Here is a 21,522-nt window from a genome sequence, read left to right on the forward strand (position 1 = left end):
TTTGCTAATCTGGTGAAGCCATTTACTTTAATGGATGTGTTTTCGTGAAGGCTCTCTACTGCCCAGCAGGTCATCTTGGGTTTAAAGTAATATTTATCTCAGCAGTTGCTTACAATGTTTACATTTTTCAGTTATAAAGGAGGCTAGATTTAGTTTTAAGGGTCAAACAGTCTCATGTCTCTCAGACACACATAAGGCTCCCCAATCAAACCCTTTAATGAGACAAAGCGAGTAGATAATGCCACAGAAGGCTATCTTCTTGCCATCCCTTTCCTTTGTGGAGGAGTAGCCTAGTGGTTAATGCAGCGGACTTTGATCCTGGGGAACTGGGTTCGATTCCCACTGCAGCTCCTTGTGACTGTGGGCAAGTAACTTAACCCTCCATTGCCCCTGGTACAAAATAAGTACCTGTATATATGTAAACCACTTTGAATGTAGTTGCAAAATACCACAGAAAGGCAGTATATCAAGTCTTATTTCCCTTTCCCCCTTTCCCTTATGACATCACAATATCAGAAGTGAGCCAAGTATTGGGCAATCAAGCCATTGTGACATCACTGATGAGGTTGGCTCTTATTGGTGGAATGAGTGGAGGAGTAGCCTAGTGGTTAGTGCAGTGGACTTTGATCCTGGGGAACTGAGTTCAATTCCCACTGCAGCTCCTTGTGACTGTGGGCAAGTAACTTAACCCTCCATTGCCCCTGGTACAAAATAAGTACCTGTATATATGTAAACCACTTTGAATGTAGTTGCAAAATACCAAAGAAAGGCGGTATATCAAGTCCCATTTCCCTTTCCCCTTCCCCTTGTACTTGAGGTGAGCAGCTGGTTTATTTTTATTCACAGCTTCCAGTGGTGTTTTACTGTTGCTTCTGGATTTTCTTTCACGTCTTCTCATTCAACAACACTTCTGAGAGAACATTTGCGACCCCCTGAAGTAGGAGTATATCTGCCGAAACATGGCCCCATGTAGGGTCTTTTTAACTGTTGGTCCTTTGTCAATAAAAGAGTAGGGGTTTTTTTTTAATACTTGTTTGCTGGAAGTTCCTTGGTCCACCCCTGTTCTGGCTCCATGTTCCATAATCTCCCTCATCTCAGAGACCACCCTCAGCCCACACAGCTACAACTTAGGAGTTACTATGAACCATATCCCCCTCATTCTATAATAGGGCACCTAAATTTAAATGCTTCTTGTGCACTTATATTTGAAGAATACTAGTACTTACATGGGTGAATGTGCACTTCCTCGAATAACTTCTAGCTGAGAGCTCAGCAGTATTCTATAAAGTACACACATAACTGCCTTAGTGTGTAACTGCATGCAGGGCGTACATGTGGTTCCCAGTCAGGAGCAGTCCAAGGCAAAATGCCGCCTGACACAGGGCTGAGATGCTGCCCCCTCCCCGGGCCATGGTCTGCATCTCCCCCCTTCCTTCCTCCCTCCACCCCCTTCCCTGAGTTTACTTTCTTTTCCCTTTTTTAAAAAGGTGGCTGCGGCAGCAGCAGATTCCCATGTGCTGCCCTGCTGGCACTGGTCTCTTCTCTACTGCGGCCCAACTCTGAGGAAACAAGTAGTTACGTCAGAGAGGCAGGCCACAGTAAAAAGAAGAGGCCAGTGCCAGCGGCAGGGCAGTGTATGGGAATCGCTGCTGCCGCTAGAGTGGAAGAGTAGCCTAGTGGTTAGTGCAGCGGACTTTGATCCTGGGGAACTGGGTTCGATTTCCACTGCAGCTCCTTGTGACTCTGGGCAAGTCACATAGAGGCAGATGCACTAAAGCTTAATGAGCCTTTAATGACCCTCCAACGAGGAAAATTTGATCCGTTGCATGCATCAAAGGGCTTTTACCGAGGAAGCCAGCAGCTAACGAAAACGGAATGGAGATGAGCAATTAGTGTGAAAACCCCATTGAAACGACATGCACTAACCTTTTCCGATTGCCTTTACGCAGGAAAAAGGCAGGAAATCTAACGAGAGGTCTGGACCTCTCGTTAGGACAGCTCTGTGCCAGGAAAAATTGTAAAGTGAAAAAACAAACAAACTGTGAGCCAATCCCAGCGCATTAGCAGAGCTAATAGCGCTGTGATTGGTCAAAAGGAAACTGAAAGGCAATGGACAGGAATTCCTTTTCTCTGGTCACCTGTGGTCTTTTTGTGTGAGAAAAACCCAAAGCAAATTTAAGGAAAGATTACGAAAGGGACCCAGCTAGTCCTTACAGCGTTTCACTCAGCTTGCTTTCATTGTAAATACGACTAATGTGCTCTCCCCCTCCCTTTGTCTACCTCTCCTGAATGTTTGCACCGCTAGCAAGTTATCCGACTAGATTGAAAGCTGATTTGTAGTACTAACCGGTCTCTAATCACAAAACGTGTGTACTGTCGGATGAAAAAAAAAATGCTTGTCAGCAAAGATCCCCACACAGGGAGGAAATTCAGGACGCTTCGGTCGCGCGTCTCTCTCCTCCTGGGCCCGCCCCTGTCTGACGTCGGTAACCTACGTAGGTTACCGACGTCAGACGGGGCGGGCCCAGGAGGAGAGAGACGCGCGACCGAAGCTGGGCGAAGCAGGCATCAGCTTCTTCTTGCCCGTGCAGCGCCGTCGGACAGAGGAGAGAGGCGCTGCACGGGCCCGGTAACAGGGAGGGGGGCCCGATGGAGAAGGGGAATGGCGGCGACGACCCAAGAGGGGGCGGGGCACAGGGCGGAGGATGTCGGGAGGCGGAGCTGAGGGGAGACAGAGTAGTGAGGCAGGGAGGGGGCCGGGGCTGCTAAAGGTATGTTTGCTTTTTAATTTAGAATGCAGGGGGAAGTGGGGGAGGGGGGAACGGCGACCTCGGGCGGGGGGGGGGGGGGGGCAAGGACGGCCATACAGGACGCTCCTGATGAGCGCCTTTGCCCCCTCCCGCCCCTTTTTTTTGTTTTGATTTGGGAGCCATGTGCTTGTGTTTTGACTGTTTGTGGCATGCGCAGAGCAGCTAACATAACGCTTGGCTGCTCTGCGCATGATTTGGGGGCCGATTAACGATGTGTATTGTGATTCTTTGATACATTGTACGTTTCAATACCGATCTCAGCATGTGTGACTTTTTTTTTTTGGTGCATTCTTCGTTATTTTAAAATCGTTAGGGACTTTAACGATTTAGATTTTTTTACGTTTGGTTGCTGCATCTGCCTCTTAACCCTCCATTGCCCTAGGTACAAAATAAGTACTTGTATATATGTAAACCGCTTTGAATGTAGTTGCAAAATACCACAGAAAGGCGGTATATCAAGTCCCATTTCCCCTCCCTCATTCCCTTTTCACATCTTTCATTTGTCTCTTTCCAGTCTCTCACAACCATTTTCCACCTTCTCCAGCTCCTTCATCTTTTCGGCTTTCTCATCTTCTTTCTAATCTTCTCAACCCACTCCTTCCACTCTTTTTCCTTCTTACCCCCTTTTCCTCCATTTTGATCCAGTCTCACCCCTTCCCCCTCTCTTTCCTTCCATTCTGATTCCTTCCATCTGGTCCACTCCACTCTCTCAAGTTCCTTCCTACCTTCACTCAGAACCCCTTCCCACTCTCTGCCTTCTCCTATTGCCCATCCCCAGTCTTTGCATCAGCCCATAGCCTCCTCCTCCCAACCCCCACATCAGAACCATCTCAAAACCCCAACCCCTTCTCTCAACTGCCTCCTCTGTCAGCCCCCTGCCCAGAGCCCCTTTTCTTCCAGGCCCAGAACTAGAACCCTTCTCCTACATCCATCCCTTAACATCTGCCCTTTCTCCCACCCCCAACCCCTGTGTTGGCTCCAAGCTCCCTTCTCCCACCCTAGTATCAGACCTTTCGCCTAGTAGTATGAACCCCCTTCTACCATCACACCATTTGCCAACATTATCCCCCTTCTTCCACCCCACCATTAGGCAATATTAGCCCTCATTCTGCCATCCCCATTTTTGTTCCTCCCCAGACCATTCTTGCCAGCCCTCATGTCAGCTCCCCTCTTCCACTCCAGTCCCATGTCAGCCCACAGCCCTCCCACCTTTGTAAGCACCACGCCCCAGCATCAGCTCTAGGGCAATAATTAAGAATTAAATTAAGAAATTAAGAAATGTGGGCACTGCTGGCATAGAGAGCAACAATCTTGCAAGTCCTCTCTCTCCCCTTCCCATGGTGCAGCATTTCCCCCTCCTTTACCCCTCCCCCAGTAGTCCAGCATCTCTCCCTCTTTTTTCCTGCCCCCGCCCCCACATAGTCCTCTCTCTTTCTTCCCTCCTACTATCCAGCTTCTTTCCTTTCATCCCTGGGCCCAACACACCTCTCTCTTCCCTTCTCTCTGCCCCTGAATCCTGCATTTCTTCCTCCCCTCTCCCTGCTTATGGTCTAGCATCTCTCCTTCAACTCCCCTCCCCTTTACCTCTGATCCAGCATCTCTCCTTTTCTTAACCCCTCTCCCACTATGACTACCTTCAAAGTTTTCTGGTAAAGGTTACTGGCAGGGCTTCAACACCTGCTGCTTGAGGCCTGCCCTGGAGCCTTCTCTGTAATGCATCTTCTCCCGTGTGATGCAACTTCCTGGTTGCGAATGGGTGGGACACATCAAAGGAAAGGCTCCAGGAAAGGCTCCAGGCAGTGGGTGTGAACTGTGAAACCCTGCTGCTGTCAGCGACCTTTACCAGATAAATATGAAAGTAAATGGCTGGGGGAGGGAGGGGGATGTTTGAAAGAAAGGAATAGAGATGCAAGATCAAGTGAAGCGAAGGGGAGGGGATCAGAGGGAGAGAGAGCCAGACCGTGGGGGAGGGAGGTTGAGGAGTGACTTGGTAGGCCTTACGTCAGGTGGCTCTTCTATTTGGCAGAACTGGGCACTTTGCTAGGCTTGATCAATGATAGCTATGCTGCTTTCTGCTGACTTCCAAAGGTATTTTATTTCACTGCAAAACATTTCTAGCCTGCATTATCTAAAAATCTAAGTGGGTTAAAAACTTGTGTACATAATCACATATAAATTCAAAATGCAATAAAACATGACAAAATGCAAGGCATACAATTACTGAATGATTTTCTTGCTACGGAAGGCAAATGATGCACCATTTCTTCGTACGGATCTACATAGTAATATAGTAGATGACGGCAGAGAAAGACCTGTACGGTCCCATCCAGTCTGCCCAACAAGATAAACTCATATGTGCTACTTTATGTGCATACTTGACTTTGATTTGTATCTGCCATTTTCAGGGCACAGATAGTAGAAGTCTGCCCTGCACTAGCCCCGCCTCCCAACCACTGGCCCCACCTCCCCCCACCGGCTCTGCCACCCAATCTCTGCTAAGCTTCTGAGGATCCATTTTCCTTCTGAACAGGATTCCTTTATATTTATCCCACGCATTTTTGATGATCTAATTCATCCTATGTCTCTTGGTTGCTGTTTGTTAAGATATTGACCCAAGTCACTGCACTTTTGACCTATCTAATAAAAAGCTGCTAAAAGAAATACCACACTTACCGGTTTGTTTCACAGACTCCGTGGTAGGCTTCAATTGCATCATCCTGATCCACATGTTTGTCACTGTTTGGCCAGCTTGCAATGGTTTCCTAGAGAAAAAGAAAAGATATATATTAAATCATATTTAAAGTTCAGTTCTGAAAAGAGGTTTTAATGCCCCCGTATAAGTCGTTGGTGAGGCCCCACCCTGGAGTATTGTGTTCAGTTTTGGAGGCCGTATCTTGCTAAGGATGTAAAAAGAATTGAACCGGTGCAAAGAAAAGCTACGAGAATGGTATGGGATTTGCGTTACAAGACGTATGAGGAGAGTCTTGCTGACCCGAACATGTATACCCTGGAGGAAAGGAGAAACAGGGGTGATATGATACAGACGTTCAAATATTTGAAAAGTATTAATTCGCAAACGAACCTTTTCCAGAGATGGGAAGGCGGTAGAACTAGAGGGCATGATATGAGATTGAAGGGGGGCAGACTCAAGAAAAATGTCAGGAAGTATTTTTTCACGGACAGAGTGGTGGATGCTTGGAATGCTCTCCCGCGGGAGGTGGTGGAGAGGAAAACGGTAACAGAATTCAAAAATGCATGGGATAAACATAAAGGAACCCTGTTCCGAGGGAATGGATCCTCAGAAGCTTAGCTGAGATTGGGTGGCAGAGCCGGTGGTGGGAGGCGGGGCTGGTGGTTGGGAGGCGGGGATAGTGCTGGGCAGACTTATACGGTCTGTGCCAGAGCCGGTGGTTGGGAGGCAGGGATAGTGCTGGGCAGACTTATACAGTCTGTGCCCTGAAAATGACAGATACAAATCAAGGTAAGGTATACACAAAAAGTAGCACATATCTTGTTGGGCAGACTGGATGGACCATGCAGGTCTTTTTCTGCTGTCATCTACTATGTTACTATGTTTTTCTGCTTTAACTAATTCAGAATTTCCAGGGCTTTAGTTTCCCTTTCTTTTCTTTTTGTTTTTTAAAACTGTTTTCAGACAGCAATTTTCAAAGCTATTTATGCAACTAGAAAGTCATTTACCCCTATAAATTGGCTGTATAAAATTTCTCTACCTTGATATGGCAAAGTACAAAAGAACATAATAGACATACTGGGTCAGGCCGATAGTCCATCTAGTCCAGTATCCTATTTCCAACAGTGGCCAATCCAGGTCACATGTACCTGGCAGCAGGGGCGTAGCCAGACTTCAAGGGGGGCAGACCTCAAGGTGGGGGGGGCACATTTTGGTCACCACCCCGCTGCTGCCACCCCCCCTCAGCCGCCCACTGCCGCCACTGTAACATCTTGGCTGGCGGGGGTCGAGGCCCCCAAGGCCTCACCTAGCTACGACACTGGTTTTTCCAGATATTGTTGCCTGTCTTCCTCTTTCTGAGATCTCATGTAGATTATACAGGCTAACCACTTTTTCCTTACCTTTTCAGCTACTACTTTTGAGAACCATAAGCACATAAGTAATGCCACACTGGGAAAGGACCAAGGGTCCATCGAGCCCAGCATCCTGTCCACGACAGCGGCCAATCCAGGCCAAGGGCACCTGGCGAGCTTCCCAAACGTACAAACATTCTATACATGGCCACCTTTTCCTCTCACGTAAATCTCATACCAAGGGCACTCAGTTTAATTATTAGTCGCCTATGCAGAACAGTGTCAAAGGCTTTGTTAAAATCCAAGTACACCACATCTAGCACCCCTCCTACGTCCAACTGCTTGGCCACCCAATCAAAGAAGTCAATTAGATTTGTCTGCCAAGACCTGCCTCTAGTGAAACCATGCTGCCTCTGGCCCTGCAGTCCATTCTATTTGAGAAACCTCACGATCCTCCGCTTTAGAAGCGTTTCCATTAGATTACTCACCATTGAGGTCAGACTGACCGGTCTAATTCGCAATCTCCTCCTTGCTTCCGCTCTTGTGCAGAGGGACCACATCCGCCCTTCTCCAGTCCTCTAGGACCACTTCAGACTCCAAAGAAGCATTGCAGAGGTCAGACAGTGGAGCTGCCAGAACTTCTCTGAGTTCCTTGAGTACCGTCAGATGTATCCCATCAGGTCCCATCGCTTTATCTACTTTTAGTTTAGCTAGCTCCTCACAAACACAGTCTTCTGAGAATTAGTCCCGGTCTACCATACATCCATCCCCATTAGCATTTGTTTTCTGTGATCCTGCCCATGGCTTTTCATCCGTGAACACAGAACAGAAATAATTGTTGAGCAGTTCAGAGCTTTATCCTTATCAGCTTCTACATATTTCTGCCCCTCAGCCTTGAGCCTCACAATGCTATTGTGGCACTTCCTTCTTTCATTTACATATCTAAAATATGTCTTGTTCAATTTTACCGTATCGACTATCTTTTCCTCCATTTGCTTCTTCACTTTCCTGACAGCTTTTCCAGCTTCTCTTAGCTTTTCCAGGTATTTTTGCTCATCTTCCTCTTTCTGCAGTCTTGTAACGTATGAAGGCTAACCTTTTTTCCCTTACCTTTTCAGCTATTATGTTCGAGAACCAGAGCAGCCTTCTTTTCCTCTTACTTTTATGTAATTTTCTAACAAATGTCGCCTTTAAAATAGTTCCTTTCAGTTTTGCCCACTACTGTTCTACTTCCTTCAGCTGTTCCCATCCAACTAACTCTTCTTTGAAAAATTCCCCCCTTTTAAAATCTATGACCTTCATTCTTGAATAAGCTTGCTCTTCCTGTCTCTTAATATTGAACCACATCATTCGGTGATCACTAGATGCCAAATGATCCATGATCCCCCACTGTAACATCAGAAACATTCTCCCCATTCATAAGCACCAGGTCTAGAATCTTTCCATCTCGTGTTGTTCCATTACCCATTGCTGGAACAATTCTTCTGGTAGAACATCCAAGATCCCTTTGCTTCTAGACAACCTCGCAGCAGGGACTCTGCAATCGACATCTGGCATATTAAAATCACCTGTTAGTAGTACTTCCCCTTTCCTAGCTATCTTGTGAATGTCTTCTCTCCATTTCTTCTGTGAAGGAGACCTGTATATCACACCAATGTAAATACATTTTCCACTCCCTCTTTCTAGTTTAACCCACAGTGCTTCTTCCTTACCCCATATGTCCTGCAACTCTGTCACATTGATATTAACATATAATGCCACTCCTCCACCCTTTTTACCTACCCTGTCCTTCCTGAATAGATTATAGCCAGGTATAACTATATCCCAGTCATGGTTCTCTGTGACCCATGTCTCTGTGACTGCCTCTAAATCCAAGTCAGCTTCTATCATTGCAGCCTCCAGATCTAGAACTGTGTTTCTCATCCTACAGACATTGGTATACAAGGCTCTCCACATTTTTTTTCCTTTTTCTATAAAGGTATTTGATGTCTTACTTTTCTGGAGGGTTATTAATGACTTTGGGGCTTTTTTCACCTATCCCCAGTAAATTTAGTTTAAAGCCCTCTTTAGTACTTTAGCCAGTCTGTTGCAAAAGACAATTCATCCCTTCCTGCTAATTTTGAGACCAACTAGACCAGTACAGAACAGAACACCTGGGTTATGCCCAGCAGGGAAAAACAGAACTGTGAGCACACTGCAGCTGACAGCCTCTCAATATACTTGTAACAAAATACAGTAACCAAAAATTGTACAACTAGAACACATTAAGAAAGGAAGAAATTCAGAGCTTCCAGTTAATGCAAACAATAATTTATGAAATGGTAAAAATTCACTAGAAACCTCTGAAATGCTACAATAGTGGAAGAAGTAGATATACAGGGTGGGAGTCTAGGCTTATTTGGTTGGACTCAAGAAAAGAAAACGAGCAGGTAAGTCCGAATATTTCCTTCTTTTCATCTATCAGACCTGTCCAGAACACCTAAGATGTAGCAAAGCAATCCTCCAGAGTAGGAAGATGAAATTCCTGCTGCACACAGACTCCAACTCCAAAGGCAGCATATCTCTGGCATTGGACATGCAATCTGTAATGTCTAGAAAAATAAATCAGAGAAGACTAAGTAGCCACCTTGCATATATCAGCTGGGGAAACCGTGTGCGATTCTGTGTAAGTCGTCACTACAGCTCTAGTTCAATGAGCACGAAAACCCTATTCAAAAACCCGAACTTTAAGAACATAGGCTGGCATGACTGCCTCTTTCAACTAATAACAACAGAAACAAATGGTCCGACTTGTGAAAGATATTGGTAACTTCTAAATATCACAACAGAGAATCAAACATCCAAGAGATGGAGGAAACAAAATAAATCACACCAATCCTCTCTATGAAAAGATGGTAAAGTTACTACTTCATTAATATGGAACAAAGAGTACTTTTAGAAGAAAAGAAGGGACAGTCCTAATAACTACTCCAATCTCACAAAAATTGAGGAAAGGCTTGCAACTCTGTTGTCCTTTTCACTGAACAAACTGCCACAAGAAATACCATCTTTAAAGTGAGATCTTTTAAGGACACTTGCATCAATGGCTGAAAAGGTGCAGAGGAAAGTAATCAAAGAACCAAACAGAGATTCCACTCTGGGACAACAGAACACAACAGGGGACACTTAGGGCTGGATGCACTAAACCTTAACGACCCTCTAACAACCCTTTAACGAAGAAAATTCCTAACCGTTGCATGCATTAAAGGCCTTTTTCCTACGAAGCAAGCAGCTAACGAAAACGGAATGCAAAGGAAAAACTACCGTTGAAATGTGGACAATTCGGAATGCACTAACCATACCGACGATTGCAACGAATCATTTACCGTCAGAAATTTTACGTGCGCTCAGACCTGTCGTTAAGGCCTGAGCTATCCTTTCCCCGCTGCCCCCTGCACCATAAAAATCCAAGCTAGCATGTTTAAAAAGAAAAGTGAGATACAAACACAAACACGTGGCTCTCCGCTTTCCCCTGCATCATTGCAAAACAAAACATACTGCTTCTCCCTGCAGCTTAAAAATCCTGTCTCTCCCCTTCTCCCACAGCTTTGAAAATTAACACTCTCTGCTATCCCCTGAAGCCAATTTTCCCAGTACTGTAAACAAGCTGCAAAGAGGTCTTTTGTTACAAAAGGGGATTTACGAGGGTCGTTCTTTTTAGAGTTATCTTCAACTGCACTCTTCTGCTAGATCAGACAGCTAAAAGGCTTGCAGGTCGCGATCCCCCCCTCGCACGCCCCAGTCTGACGTAAGTAACCTACGTAGGTTTAATACGTTTGTGGCTGCTCTGCGCATGCTTAAGGGGCAAATTAACGACGGGGATTACGAACGCTTGATACATTGTACTTTTCAATACCACACCGAACATTTCTGAGCTGTTTTTTTTGTGCATTCTTCGTTGTTTCAAATTCGTTAAGCACTTTTATGATTTAGATTTTTTAACGTTTGGTTGATGCATCTAGCCCTTAGTGACACTCTTAAGAAAGCAATCAACAACAGGGTGTGAGACCAAAGAAACCCTTCCTAAATAACCCCACAAAGAAGCCAATGCCTCTACCTGAACCTTTATGGAAACCAAGGCTAACCCTTATTTAAAAAAGGGAAAAAGCCAAAATAAAAAAAAAGAAAAGGAGAAAAAACCCTACCAATCAAGGAAAGTATCGCTTTCAAGATTTGTACCTTTGTTCACAGAATAATACATGGTCTAGCTCCGAGCTATATGTCTGAACTAATCGACTTACCAATTAGAATCACAATTGAATCAGCCAGAACATACTTAACTCTTCACTACTCAAGTTGTAAAAGCCTGAAGTATAAATCAACATACATGTCAAGTTTCTCTTACATATGAACACAGCTCTGGAATTCTCTACCAAAACGCCTGAAATCTACGAATAATCATCTAGAATTCCGAAAAAAACTAAAAACTCACCTGTTCAAGAAGGCATACCCCACAGTATCTGACAAACACTGAATAATGAAATATGACATTTTAATCAGGAAACGGACAGTTTTCAACCCCCGACGCATGATCACACCCTGAATCACCCCAACCTAGTTACCGATACTTCTTTACTGTACTTGTCACTGTAATAGTACCCCTATACTGTATTTGTTCACACCGGAGTCTGTAACCACCTCTCCGGAGCTATGTAAGCCACTTTGAGCCTACTAATAAGTGGGAAAAGGTGGGATACAAATGTAACAAACAAAATAAATAAATAAAAATATAAGTCTCAGGGAAGGGAATAGGGGAGGACCAATTAAATTTCAATGAACTACAGAGGTGAATAAACATATATAAAGTAGTATTTATTAACAGACAAAAAAAACCCATAATATAAACCCATCTAGCAGTCCATACCAAGCATCAAACCAGAGGAAGCTGGATTCTAAAAGAACACTAGCTAAAGAAAAACAGCAAGTAGCTTAATCAGTAATTAATGCCCCAGTACTAAATACTCACTTTCACTCTTGAAAAATAATTCAGTTGAGAATGTATAGGAATTATTATCGAGGAAAATAACACATTTACAAAGGTATCTTAATTGAAATTTAGCTCCGAAGGACAAAACTTGTTTAGAAAAAGAACATTTTACTTCTTCTAAGTTGTGTCTGTTTATATATGTCTGGAAAAATAGAAACCTTCCCACCAAGGAAGTTACATTCTGTTAGATGAATAAATAATCTAGCACAGCCACCTTTATCCTGGAGAAAGAGAGGTATTTCTGGATGTCACCTAATCCATTGAGCTTTCAAATATCTCTTGTCAAATTTGACCTGTCCAATTAAAACTCTGTGATAGAAGATTTTCCAGCAGTGGCTGGTTGTTTCTGGTTAGCAATTGGCATGAAATAAATCTTATGCAAAGGAGGAAACCCGGAGTCTGAATATTTAAAGACCTTTTTTTAAAAATCTATAGAAAACATCCTTAGGAGTGACCATCAACATCCTGGGGAAAATTCAAAACCCTCAAGTTTAGATGTCTAGTATAGTTATTCATGTTTTCTACTGTATGATGGAGAATTATCTTATCTTGGGCTTAAGATGCCTACAGCTGTTTAACTTGTTGAGCCTCGGATCCCAAATACTCAATTTTTTCACAATACAAAGCATAACTCTCTTCCACCTTCTGCAATCTAGGAGGGTTCAAATGCACCAAGAGGACAATTCCAGAGCATATCTTATATGGGGAGTCCAAAGCAGACCAGACAGCATCCAGAATAACTTCAATTGTACAGCGCTGCGTAACCCTAGTAGCGCTCTAGAAATGTTAAGTAGTAGTAGTAGTTTTGGTTTAACTATGGGGTTATAGTGGATTCAAACCGCATACCCTAGCTTCCCTCAACAGTCCCCGGGAGCGGTGACTTTATTACCATCCTTACATGATTGTTCTTTCAATAGCCCCCAGTCCGAATATCTTTGGGATAAGTGTCTAAGATACTAAAAATGTACTAAAATGATTAAACAAAGCCGATGAGGAGTTTGGTGCTAGTGAAATTGTCATAAAACATATTTTGGACAATTATGCACCACTGAGGAAAGATTGGAAAGTGGAATAAGAATATTTGTGATAACATATGGGAAATATATTTAAGGGAGGAACATTGTTTAATGAATAAGAACGGTTCTGAGACCGATATATTTGAAGAAGACCCAGAGGATGAGGCATTACTGGACCCACGGGACTATGTGAGACCTCACACCCCAGGTCTAGGCTCTTCCTTGTCCCCAGGCCAACTGGTTTGCCCTGGGATAAAGCTGCACATTTCTGTTTGCCATATCAAAGGGGTCTGCAAAACTTGGGTGGGAGCTAAACGTTTTCCCTTCCCTTTTGGTATGAGGAATTAGCTCTAAAGGCCAAATAGCCAGAAACAAAGCAAAATCATGCAGAGCCTCACTCAGCATGCCTTTCTGAGCTGCCATCTAGTTTCCTCCCTTGCATAGCCTTTTCTCTTCAGTCACTCCCTTTCAAGAAGAAGCCAGAAGACAAAAGTGATATTGGTCTTCCATAAGAACTGCACTCTTGTAAGCCTCAAATTGTCTTCCAACTGAAGCCACACTATATGCAAATATCAAGGATCCCTGAGCCACTTCAGAGTGTCTAGGATTGCAAGACCTGGGTGAGCTGCAATTTTTTTGCAACAGGTCAGAGGAGAAAATGGGGGGAAAGATTTAAAGCAAACCTGTCTAAGATCAATGCTGAAGAAGGGCAAACAAAACCACTGCTCCTGGTTCCTTTCAACAAATGAACTTCAGAACTTTAGCATTTTGCTTGAATGCCATCAAATCCATTACTGGAGTCCCACAATGATCTTGAATCAAATGAAGGCCTCTGCCAAATACTCCTACGCCCCTGTGACAGAAAAAGGAAAGGCCAGCTCAGGATTCCCTCTGTCAGGTTATCTCTCTATAAGAAACAGACCATTTTGGGGGAAGCATGGTAAGGTCTCCTGTGCTAACCCAGCGGTACCTTTGGGTAAACCCCTTCAGTGATAATTTTTGAAAACTTCCGGCAGCGACGGAAATGCTGCGTGCTGAACTACCACTGGCAGCTGTGGTGGGCCAGTGGTAGTTCCGGGTTGCCACATGGCAACCCTTTAGTAAAAGGGCCCCTAAGAGATGTGATGGCTCACATCTGCCTACTTCGGCCTACATTAATTTTTGCTTTTGCTCTTATCTCTGTTTTTACTTCACTATATGTTGTGGATTGAAATTCTAGGTTCCATGTGAGTCTCCCTTGTGTTTTGTTTAATAATTGGCTTCACATCGTTTCTTATTTGATTCAGTCAGTATACTAAGTTCTGGTATGCACTCCTCAGGATAACTTTGATGTACTTCTGCCAACCAGGAAGATACCTTGAACATCCCTGGTTAGGGAGACTGGGTTACGAGGCTGGGAGTCTAAATGGCAGATGACATTTAATATGAACAAGTGCTAAGTGATGCATGTGGGAAAGAGGAACCTGAACTATAGCTACGTAACGAAGGTTCTACGTTAGGAATCACTGACCAAGAAACCCTCTGCTCTGTGTGCTGTGGCGGCTAAGAAAGCAAATAGAATGTTAGGTATTATTAGGAAAGGAATGGAAAACAAAATTGAGGATATAATGCCTTTGTATCGATCCATGGTGCGACCGCACCTCGAATATTGTGTTCAATTCTGGTCGCAGAATCTCAAAAAAGATATAGCGGAATTAGAAAAGGTACAGAGAAAGGCGACGAAAATGATAAAGGGGATGGGATGACTTCCCTATGAGGAGAGGCTGAAGTGACTAGGGCTCTTCAGCTTGGAGAAAAGAAGGCTGAGGGGAGATATGATAGAGATCTATAAAATAATGAATGGAGTGGAATGGGTAGAAGTAAATCGTTTACTCTTTCCCAAAATACTAGGATTAGGGGGCATGTGATGAAGCTACAAAGCAGTAAATTTAATACGAATCGGGAGAAAATTTTTCTTCACTCAATGTGTAATTAAACTCTGGAATTCATTGCCAGAGAATGTGGTGAAGGCAGTTAGCTTAGAGGGGTTTTAAAAAGGTCTGGATGGCTTCCTAAAGGAAAAGTCCATAGACCATTATTAAAATTGACTTGGGGAAAATCCACTGCTATTTCTGGGATAAGCAGCAGAAAATGTATTGAACTTTTTCGGTATCTTGCCAGGTATTTGTGACCCGGATCAGCTTGATGGACCTTTGGTCTGTCCCAGTATGGCAATACTTATGTACTTAGGTAGGTGCCCCATTTGTCTTATATTTAAATTTGTTTATTAATTTCATTAAATACAAAGATATCATCTTTGATAAGATACACCAGTATCACATGTTTACAGAAGAAACCATTTCCAATAATAAAAATAACAACCTTAGTTTTATAGACCACAAAATCAGTTAGGGATTCAAGATAGCTTGAAACAGAAAACCAATGGAAGTTGGAAACTAAACATTCATAAGCCTTAGGAATTGACAGGAGGTAACCCCTTAATTATACAACCTTTCTTTATATGGGCTCAACCCTTATCACCTTGTGCATCAAGGAACGTGCATAGTTGATCAGGCTCAAAGAAAATGTATCTTTTTTCATTCAAAGTCAACATACATTTACACGGAAAACGCAATTGAAACTTTGCATTTATAGCCAAAGATGCTTGTTTCATCTCAAGAAATTTCTTTCTCCTCTGTTGAGACCAACGAGAAATATCCGGAAAAATTGAAATTTTTGCACCCTTAAATTCTGGGTGTATATTTTTAAAGTATAGTCTCGGGATACTGGGATCTTGGGGTGATAGTATCTGAGGATTTGAAGGCGACGAAACAGTGTGACAAGGCGGTGGCAGTAGCTAGAAGGTTGTTAGGCTGTATAAAGAGAGGTGTGACCAGCAGAAGAAAGGGGGTGTTGATGCCCCTGTAAAAGTCGTTGGTGAGACCCCACCTGGAGTATTGTGTTCAGTTTTGGAGGCCGTATCTTGCTAAGGATGTAAAAAGAATTGAACCGGTGCAAAGAAAAGCTACGAGAATGGTATGGGATTTGCGTTACAAGACGTATGAGGAGAGACTTGCTGAACTAAACATGTATACTCTGGAGGAAAGGAGAAACAGGGGTGATATGATACAGACGTTCAAATATTTGAAAGGTATTAATCCGCAAACGAATCTTTTCCGGAGATGGGAAGGTGGTAGAACGAGAGGACATGAAATGAGATTGAAGGGGGGCAGACTCAAGAAAAATGTCAGGAAGTATTTTTTCACGGAGAGAGTAGTGGATGCTTGGAATGCCCTCCCGCGGGAGGTGGTGGAAATGAAAACGGTAACGGAATTCAAACATGCTTGGGATAAGCATAAAGGAATCCTGTGCCGAAGGAATGGATCCTCAGGAGCTTAGTCAAGATCGGGAGGCGGGGCTGGAGGTTGGGAGGCGGGGATAGGGCTGGGCAGACTTATACGGTCTGTGCCAGAGCCGGTGGTGGGAAGCGGGACTGGTGGTTGGGAGGCGGGGATAGTGCTGGGCAGACTTATACGGTCTGTGTCCTGAAGAGCATAGGTACAAATCAAAGTAGGGTATACACAAAAAGCAGCAAATATGAGTTATCTTGTTGGGCAGATTGGATGGACCGTGCAGGTCTTTTTCTGCCGTCATCTACTATGTTACTATGTTTCTTTGCCTTGTAAGAAAACAAATGAAACAATTAAAGTGGCTCTAGTCTCAATAGTTTCATTCGATTGTTCCAGGATATTTGTTAAGTCCAGTGATTCAGGAGTCTTATCTGAGGTACCTGGAGCATTCTTATTGGATTTTGGCAAAGTTTGTAGGTAATATATTCTCTGAGTAGGTGGAAGGGCTTGGTCTGAGTATTTATACACCAGGGGCGTAGCTACGGGTGGGCCTGGATGGGCCCAGGCCCACCCAATTTAGCCTCAGGCCCGCCCACCCACCCAGAGTCCGAGTCCATCCCCGTCCATCCGTCTGTCCGTATCTTCGAATCCTCGCCCGCAGCGGTGAACTGGCGGGCAGGCGCTATGCTCAAGTAGTAAAAGCAGCAAGCCGCCAGGTTTGAGTTCGTCCTTCGCTTCCTGCCTTCTCTGCGTCCCGCCCGCCTGAAAGGAAATGACATCACAGGAAGGCGGGACGCAGAGAAGGCAGGGAAGCGAAGGACGAACTCAAACCTGCCGGCTTGCTGCTTTTACTACTTGAGCATAGCGCCTGCCTGCCAGTTCACCGCTGCAACCTCAGGAGTGGAGTGCAAGTGAGCCAGCCCACGGAAGCCATTTGGTAAATTTCTGTTTCCACTCCCCCGCGCAGCCGTCGCGTCGCCGTTCATTGAAAACACAGCAAGCAAACCTGTGAGCTGCTGCATCCATATTGTTGTTCTTTGCCAAGAGATGAGAGATGCTGCGAAGGGGGAGAGAGGGGGTGGAAAGAAACAGGATGGATGGGGGAAATTCTGGCCACAGGAGAGGGGGGCAAGACAAAAGAGAGAAGTGACAGGAAGATGTTGGAAGAGGGTGAAGGGTGGAGGGAGAGAGACATTGGGAAATGTGGAACCATGTGGGAGAGGCCAAGGGGGTGGCAAGGAAATGAACGCGTGGAGGATGGTGATTACAGGGGAAAGAAATATGGTAAGGGGGAATAGATTGAAGATGGAAGGGAATGGATGGCTGGGGAAGTAGAGAGATGGGGAATAGGAGAACTAGTGGGTGAAAAGGAATCTGAGAGGTAACTGAAAAGTAAAACAAAGGAAAAGGGGTTAGACAGGATAAAAGTTGGGTGGACAGAGCAGAAAAGAAAAAAAAAAAAAAGAGAGGAAAGAGCTAAAATGGAAAGGTCAATATGTCAGAGGCAAGTGAAGTGAGGGAATGGAACAAGAGAGGAGAAAAAGGCAAATGGACAGCAGCTGCTTGAAGGAGAAATAGCAGAAAGATTGGAAAGTTCAAAAGAGAAACTGGATCAACATGATGGAAAAAGAAAATGACCAGACAACAAAGGTAGAAAAGGCATTTTATTTTGAATCTTAAATGAAATATGATAGCTTGAGAAATGTGCATAGTGGATGTCACTTTCCTCATGAGCTAAAGTGTTTCTGTTTCTATTTTGAGTTGGGAGGTGCTGGGGGAGAGGTGGAGAATAGGGGGAGGAAGGGGGCAGGGCAGAGAAAATTTTGTGCCCACCCACTTAGGGCTCTGGCCCACCCAAAATTGGCTGTCTGGCTATGCCACTGTTATACACCTCTTTCAGCAATTTTACAAACATATCTCTAGGTGTAGTAAATTGATCTTTTGGAAAGTTTAGAACACGCAAGTTTAAATTTCTTGAAAGATTTTCTAAGTTTTCAATCTTGCGATGTACTGCCATTCTATCTCCAGAGATTTGTGCTTGTTCTTGTAATTTTGCAGTTACAGTCTCAAGTTTAGTTTGTTTCACTGAAAGTCCTTCCATCTTATCTTTTAAGTTCTTTATTTGAGAGGAATTATTTAAAGATACGGAAATAAAGGCATTACAGACCTTGTGCATGGCTTCTAGGGCGGTCCATATAGAGTCCAAAGACACCTCTTGGGGTTTAATTAACGGCTGAATCGCTGAAGAGCAAAGCAAAGCTTCTTGTAAATTCACAATCCGAGTCACGTCTTCCGTTACTTCCCCAGTTGCCATCTCCGGTGTACCTTGGCTACCCGCAGCCTGCTCTGATGGTATCGTGAGTTCCGCTCCTTCCGACGGGGTTCGCCACCCCTTCGAGCCTCCTGCTTCGGGCCTCGGAACAGAAACCCCGTCGAGTTGCGGAGGTAGCGGGGTCAAAGGTCCTAGCGGGCTGAGTGAAAAATCGCTCTCCTGGACGAGGCTTTTCCCAGCCTCATGAACGGAAACGCCCGGAGTTGGGGTCGACACCAAAAATGAGGACATTGGCAGTTGTCCAGGTAAGGAAGGGATCTGCTTAGGAAGAGGAGGTCCCCTAAGTTTACTCTTCCTTTTCGGCATAGTTACGAAGAAAAAAGGAAATCACCACAGTTATTTAAGAACAACCGTCGTCCGTATCCTGCCTTGACTCAAATCTAAGTTTCAGGAAAGATGTCAGGAAGTATTTTTTCATGGAGAGGGTGGTGGACGCTTGGAATGCCCTCCCGCGGGAGGTGGTGGAGATGAAAACGGTAACGGAGTTCAAACATGCGTGGGAGATGCATAAAGGAATCCTGTGCATAAGGAATGGATCCTCAGAAGCTTAGCTGAAATTGGGTGGCGGAGCAGGTGGGGGGAAGAGGGGTTGGTGGTTGGGAGGCTAGGATAGGGGAGGGCAGACTTATACAGTCTGTACCAGAGCTGATGATGGGAGGCGGGACTGGTGGTTGGGAGGCAGGAAATACTGCTGGGCAGACTTATACGGTCTGTGCCCTGAAAAGGACAGGTACAAATTCAAGGTAAGGTATACACATATGAGTTTGTCTTGGGCAGACTGGATGGACCATGCAGGTCTTTTTCTGCCGTCATCTACTATGTTACTATGACGCCATCCTGAATCCCCTTTTGACTTATAAACATATTGCAATTCACTCCTTGTAGTCAATAATCACTCACTTATTTTAAGCTGTTTGAGAAAGTTTTTTAATTGGACATCATTGTAATTAGATGCTTCTATGATTTCTTAATGTATGCTTTTATTGTCAGTGACTTTGAATAGTTTATGAATTAAGAATGTTCTTATAGCTCTGTTGAGTTCACACTTTCTCATCTGCTTTTTATTTGTTTTATTTTATGTGAGAATGAACGTATTTGGGATCTATATGTGTTTTTTTAATTTTTAGTCTTTTTTAGTTTGTAAGTTATATTCTAATATGTGGATATTTTATTTTTGATAGTTTGTTGTATTTACCCCTGATGTAGCCATTTTGGTGAAACGTGGCCACGTTGGGACTTGTGCAATAAAGATTTTTGGACTTCTATCTTGTCTGCTTCGGTATGTACCTGTTGATAAAGAACACTATTTTGGTATCTGGCTTATTTTTAGACTTTTTTTTTTTTTTTTGATTGACATGCAATGAATTCTCTGTCCCAAAGAACCCACAGTTTCTGAGGCAAAGGAAAATAAAGTGACTTTGTTAAAATAAAATAAATAAATAAAATATACACCCCACACATTGAAAACCAACATATGAATAAACCAATATATACCCTAACATCACACTCACCCACCTGATACCTACCCCATAACCACTTTTATGCAAAATGCTGTTTCAGACTTTATCCTGTATAACTGCTTATAATTTGATGTTTGTTACACAATACAACCATGTGAAATAATTCATAAACTAATTTTTCTGAAGTTTCATATGGCCGTATATAGAAGATTTACTCAACATTTTTCCTTTATCAGAAGATTTATAACTATAATATATATGCACTGTCTGGATTGTAAGCCACATTGAATCTGAACTCTGTCTGGGAGAATGCGGGATATAAATATCAATATAAATAATTAAATAAAAATGAATTGGAAAAGTGCCTAATCTAATATAATAAAACTCACCCTCAACGTTCTGAGGACACTGACGTCACTGTCAGTTCCTGCGGGCACTTCCTTCCGGTTCGAAGCGTTCGTGGTGGTGAAGAAACCGAAATCGCTGTATCTGGGCCCCGCCCTCGCGTCAAACGTGATGACGTCGAGGGCGGAGCAATGGTGTCAGTGGCTTTACAACCAACAAGGACTCGGAAGATGAAGGTGGCGTGCGTTGTCGAGGTCCAGAACAATGGCGGTCAGTGGCTTCACAACGCCGAAGGGGTGGTGGGGGGGGGGGGGGGGGTTTGGGAGGAAAACCTTGCTAGCGCCCGTTTCATTTGCTCCAGAAACGGGCATGTTTTACTAGTTAATAATATTTCATTGGTTAGGGCTAATTAAATTGCATCAATGCTTAGTAAATTTGTGAAATTGTTTAAGCAAAGTGTTTTTTTTTTAATGTATATTTATAGTGTGGATTTCAGTGTTTGTATTAACATATTGTCTGAATTTGTCTTATGTTCCTTTTTTAATACTCTCTTTCCATGCCCAGAGGTTTTTGGGCTCTGAGCTAGAGGTGTGCATGGGGATGTAATGAAGTCCCCATCCCCAGCAATTCCTTTCCATCCCCACTCACCCCCCCCCCCCATCCCCGCAAGGATCTTTTGTCACCAATACCATGGATTCCCGCAGATTTTCCATGGTCCCAATCCCTGTGTAACCTCTGTTCGTACTCTTAAATGCCAGACCGCACCCTCCCCGTTCTTCCCAGCGCACATACCATGTTCTTGCCGGCCTCCTGCTGCTGGGCTCCATTGACGATCTGTGTCCGTAGGATGAGCACTTCTTCTTTCCGAACTTCCAGCTCTTCGTTAGCTGACTTGAGTTGGTTTAGCAGCAGATTATAACTCTCCTCGCCACTCTCTGATGCTCCATCTCCAATGGCCCTCCTCAGCTCATTCAGCTCATTTTTTAGCTTTTTGTTTTCTGATTCCAGTTCCTGCCTCTGTAAAAACACCAGGGGGTAAATTCAAGAAAGGTTGTGGAATTGCGCATTATGGACTTTGCGCACAATATAGAATACCGACTAAGATTAGTTGCACGCATAACTGCTAATTGGCACCAATTAACACTTAGTGCCCATTACTG

General features: G+C 44.0%; 1 protein-coding gene across 1 annotated transcript in view; it reads right to left on the bottom strand.

Moving 5' to 3' along the window:
* The window catches only part of LOC115459087 (unconventional myosin-Vb-like), a gene marked incomplete at its 3' end in the record, with an annotated part of 135,313 nt that overhangs the window by 51,325 nt on the left and 62,466 nt on the right, over positions 1 to 21,522 (bottom strand). The window contains 2 exon segments of the mRNA XM_030188955.1: positions 5,484 to 5,572; positions 21,155 to 21,379. Of these exon segments, the coding sequence (XP_030044815.1) occupies positions 5,484 to 5,572; positions 21,155 to 21,379 (314 nt within the window).

The sequence above is a fragment of the Microcaecilia unicolor genome, unplaced genomic scaffold (assembly GCF_901765095.1).
Source record: "Microcaecilia unicolor unplaced genomic scaffold, aMicUni1.1, whole genome shotgun sequence".
Lineage (NCBI taxonomy): Eukaryota > Metazoa > Chordata > Amphibia > Gymnophiona > Siphonopidae > Microcaecilia > Microcaecilia unicolor.